The 4,912-nt window shown below is 47.3% G+C and overlaps 1 protein-coding gene across 1 annotated transcript; it reads left to right on the top strand.

Moving 5' to 3' along the window:
• The first annotated feature begins 2,740 nt into the window (after nt 1–2,740).
• LOC123420485 (protein MIZU-KUSSEI 1-like) lies at nt 2,741–4,447 on the top strand. Its single transcript, XM_045107381.1, has one exon. The coding sequence runs from the start codon at nt 3,310–3,312 to the stop codon at nt 4,219–4,221; it is 912 nt and encodes a 303-aa protein (XP_044963316.1). The 5' UTR covers nt 2,741–3,309; the 3' UTR covers nt 4,222–4,447.
• The last annotated feature ends 465 nt before the right edge of the window (nt 4,448–4,912 follow it).

Below are 4,912 nucleotides of genomic sequence, written 5' to 3'. Positions count from 1 at the left end.
GTACAACAATGAATTTATAGCCCGCTTATATGGCATTTTTGTCTATGTAAAGGGGACAAACATGTCAAAATGATGAGAATGGGCTATCATGGAAGAGTCTAGCTATACGTGTGCTCCTAAGAAAAAATAATACTTTAATAGCCAATCTTATTGGATGAATGAGGTATATTGTTAACCATGCTCTAAGTATGAACTGTTGCAAGAAAATTATGACCTGTTGCACATGACTCTTAACTAAACATACAACCAAAAGTCAACGCAGCAAGCTGTATGGGAAATGAAGTTACCATACGTCCGCCAAGCTTGTTTGTTTGTTTCCTGCAACTAACCGTTTTCCAAGTTCACAGAATTGTTTCATGAAGCTAAGACCCTGTTTGGAACCACAATAGATTACGATAACTTGGATTATGAAGATAGATTATATAATCTGGTTTATAAAAATAATATACGTGGGCATGTTTGAATGCCAGATTATATAAACTATAATTCAGGTTTTACATTGCATAATGACCTGTTCGCCCTGTTTTTTTTAAGAGAAGGGAGGCGGTGGTAGAAATGTAATTATCTTCAACTTTACAAGGGTAATGGGTCATTAACAATACATAATCTGATTTTAGCTGGTGTAGAGTAGATTATGAGTTTTTAATAGTCTGTTCATGTAGTTTTTATAATCTACACCATAATTTGTTCTGTTTCAAGACAAAATAGATTATAAAAACTGAATTATATAATTTGGATGGTTTCAAACAGGCCTAAATTTTTCTCGGACCGATACAGTTAGGTAAAGCAGCTGCTTGTCCATGTGGGTACGTATTTTAAGGAACACATGCTTTATCCCTGGTTCTGGTTGAATCATTTCACTAGCACTGAGAAAGATGCTTAGGTTCTAAAGTAGTTTTCGGCCACATGTCCATTCACCGCGAGAACAGAGTACTACTAACTCAATTCAATCCAGCAAAAGAGAAAGGGCACTCACGATTAAAGCCACCACAATGGAGCCCTCCCCGCAAAGAAATTTTGTCATGATGGAGTACGTCCTTTATTTTGCTGGGGCATGTCTACACCTGTTTAGGTTGTTTATGAAATTATATACAAACTTCTGTAGTTTTCTCATCATAATGTACCTTTTCCGACGAAAGAGAAACCCCCGGCAGGCGTCCAAATAACCCCTCCCCCTCCCCCTTTTCGCCTCCACAATTGCTTCAACACCTCGCGATGTATCAGATGGGTTTCTCGACCCTGGACTATTGTACACTAAAGGCTTGTTCGGAGTTTCTTCGCTCCACAACTCCGCTTCCGGATCGGATGGAGTTATGGTTTAAAGTAGCGGAGTGAAGAAACAGATGCTCCGCAGATACTCATATTTCTCGAAGCTGATGGATTGCCGAACAGACACTAAGTTTTCGTTAGCTTTTTATGTCGCCTTGCTATCGTTCTGGCGTGATGGTGTTATTGTCTCAACTAAAGACATGTGGCCCCAACCTAGTTTCGCTCGCACTTTGACAGTTTTGTTGAGGGGCTTGGAATTTTTTAGAACCCTACCATTTTTCATGAATGTGGGGTTGGTTGTTGTGTCGGGGGTGGCTAAATAGATTCGTTGGTGCTAAACATAATCGTCTTATTCATATGCCCTTCTTCTGAGACTCCGTCAGTAAGGTCGACAATCAACACCCTTGTCGACCGATATATACTTGATCGTGTGTCTATATCGAGGCATCGACGGCGACACAATGAGGGCTCCGGCAAGGGGATGGAGGATCTCCACCGGAGAATTGGTGAAGGTATATGTCTTCATTTGTTTCTCCATTGGCTTTTATAGATACCATAATGGTTGGAAATTCTCTATGTTGTCCATTCCTGATGTGAGCTACAGTAACACAGCGATTGTTCATATTCTTCATTCTATGTTGTTTAGGCTTCATGCGTGACCACATTATTTACGAAAAGACATGCTTGAATAAAGTTGATGAACAAGATCGTGCCTTTTTTTAAAGGAGGTTGAAACCCTCGATCCCTTTTTTTTCTATGCGCATCCTTGATCCGTGCATCCAAGGATGGACACATCCATTTTTATTAAATTATTTAACATATTCTGATAAAATAAATACATGAATCAATTCAAAATCATCTTGCCGACGCTCTTTGTCGCTACACCAACAAGTTTGATGATATATCCTTAGCTCGCATCCACACATTATCTAATCTGGCGACCTCACCAAGCAGCCTCACGACAAGCGAAGAGCACTAATGATTGGACAGTAACTTCTATCGTAAAGAAAAGGAGCTCCGCCATACTTAAACAATTTTACGCCAAGTAAACATTTTCTCACATGTTTGCTCTTAAACAATATTCAGCAAACCTTTTCTCGCATGTTTATCCTTAATAAACATTCTTAAGCAAAAAATTTAACAGGGTCTTTATTAAATTATTTAAAATAGTTTGATAAAATAGATACACGAATCAATTCAAAATTACTTTTCGTACCCTCTTTGTCGCTACACCAATAAGTTTGATTGTATGTCTTGACCTCGCACCAACACCTTATATAATCCGGCGGCCTCGCAAGCAGCCCCACGACACGCCAAGAGCACTAATGATTAAACAGTAACTGAGTGATCCACCATTCTTAAACAATCTTATACCAAGTACTAACATTTTCTTACCTGTTTGCTCTTAAACAACCTTAAGCAAACCTTTTCTCACCCGTTTTCCCTTAATAAACAATCTCAAGTAATTAAACTTTTTCTCACCTGTTTGCCCTAACCTTTCACAAAAGAGGAGACAACTTGCAGTAGTAATCCCAAAAACAAAATTCCAATACCTTGAAGCTTTACTAATCAGCCACTCGAATTAACCCAACCCACACCAAACCGATATCCCACTCCGAGGCCACTGCCCTGTCACTCTCACAGCTCTTTTTCTTAACGGTTGCCGCTCTCTTCCTCTCATCTCAGCCGTCCATTGTCTCACCTGCCGTCGGTTTCTCCTGCCTGCCACGGCCTGCGTCCCTGTCCACCATTTCCTCGCAAGAAAACAAGCCCAGGATCAGAGCTCCAGTCCATGCCAAGAACAAGAAGCTCTCTCCCCCCTTCTCCTACCTCTCTCCTCTGCTTTTTGTCCGCTCCGTTTTGGTGGGGGCTCTGCTCGCCGCCCCACCCAGTACAAAACCACCACCGCTAGCTGGCTTCGGAGACACTACACCACTGCACGCGACACTCTCTGCCTGCCTCCATAGCCTCCGTAGCCAGTGAAGCAGAGCGAAGCGGAGGGGAGCCATTGCTTTTGCTTGCTCCGAGCTCGAGGTCGCCATGAGGGCCATAGCGGCGGCGAAGGGCACGCACGGGCACGACCCGATGTCGTCCTCGAGGAGGCACTTCAGGTGGCCGGTTCTTGGCAAGAGCGGCAGCCGTGGCGCCGGCGCTGCCAGCGGGGACGAGGGGTACGTGAGGGGCTCGGAGGCCGAGGAGGAGGAGGAGGACGAGCGCGCCATGGCCTTCTCCTCCGCCTGCCCGTCATTCCACTCCGAGGACTTCGTGTCCCCTCCCAAGAAGCCGGCGCCCGGGGCCGCCGCGCCAGCGCAGGTGGAGAAGCAGGGGAAGCAGAGGAGGAAGGTCCGGACGGCGGTGGCGCGGCTGCGGTCGGCGCTGTCGGCGGCCGTGTCGGGGCGGCGGCGGCAGGTGGGGCTCGGCGCGCGGCTGACCGGCACGCTCTACGGCCACCGGCGCGGCCACGTGCACCTGGCGTTCCAGACGGACCCGCGCGCGTGCCCGGCGCTGCTGCTGGAGCTGGCCGCGCCCACGGGGGCCCTGGTGCGCGAGATGGCGTCCGGGCTGGTGCGCATCGCCCTCGAGTGCGAGCGCGCCAAGGCCGCCACCGGAGGTGCCGGCGGCGACGGGGGCGGGAGGAGGCTGGTGGAGGAGACGGTGTGGCGCGCGTACGTGAACGGGAAGAGCTGCGGGTACGCGGTGCGACGCGAGTGCGGCGGCGCGGACTGGCGCGTGCTGCGCGCGCTGGAGCCGGTGTCCATGGGCGCCGGGGTGATCCCCGCGGCCAGCTGCGGCGGCGGCGAGGGCGACGTGATGTACATGCGCGCCCGGTTCGAGCGGGTGGTGGGGTCCCGCGACTCGGAGGCCTTCTACATGATGAACCCAGACAGCAGCAGCTCCGGCTCCGGCATCAATGGCGGGCCCGAGCTCAGCGTCTACCTCCTCAGAGTCTGATCGGCCGGCGGCACGGCCCGGTGGATGGATGGTTAGCGTTTATTCTGGATGAAAGCGTAAATGGGGCTGCAAATGAAATACGTTTTGTTGTTTAGCGTGTAGGTGAGTCGTTTGCTAGTGTTGGACTCCGGTCAATGAACTGGAGTTAAGCAGTAGTGCTAGTAGTAGTACGTAGTACCAAGCATGTTGTAATCATCAATAAATTAGTATCATCATCCTGGCATCATGTGGTTTTGGCCTTCATTCTCTTGTATGAAAATATCAAGGCCTCTCAAAATGATTTTCGTAGGAATTCTGGTAACTCTTGCATGTTTTGCAGGATTAAATCCGGTTGGAATATTTCTAAAAAGTTAATTTATACTAAATCTTATTTAAAAAATTAGGTCTACTGGTAGCAAACCAGAACTCTATAGGATTCAAGGGAACATGACATTTAGTATCATGTCAATTAAAGAGACACTAGGAACACGTTTGGTTCCGCAATTTTGCACTATCTCCGGATTACAGTGAATGCCTTACATGTGTTTGGTTCGGTTGGGCCGGTTTCAATCACCCTCTATAATCATATACATCGCTTCCCAAAGCCCAAACGAAATGTTTGACTGTGCCGGCTTCAATCACCTTATAAACATATACTCCCTCCATAGAAAAATGTAAGAGCGTGATCATTAAAATAATTATATAAACACTT

The sequence above is a fragment of the Hordeum vulgare genome, chromosome 1H, assembly GCF_904849725.1.
Source record: "Hordeum vulgare subsp. vulgare chromosome 1H, MorexV3_pseudomolecules_assembly, whole genome shotgun sequence".
In the NCBI taxonomy this organism is placed as follows: Eukaryota; Viridiplantae; Streptophyta; class Magnoliopsida; order Poales; family Poaceae; genus Hordeum; species Hordeum vulgare.
The sequence above is the reverse complement of the archived record's forward strand: the minus strand, read 5'-3'. Positions and strand labels throughout refer to the sequence as shown.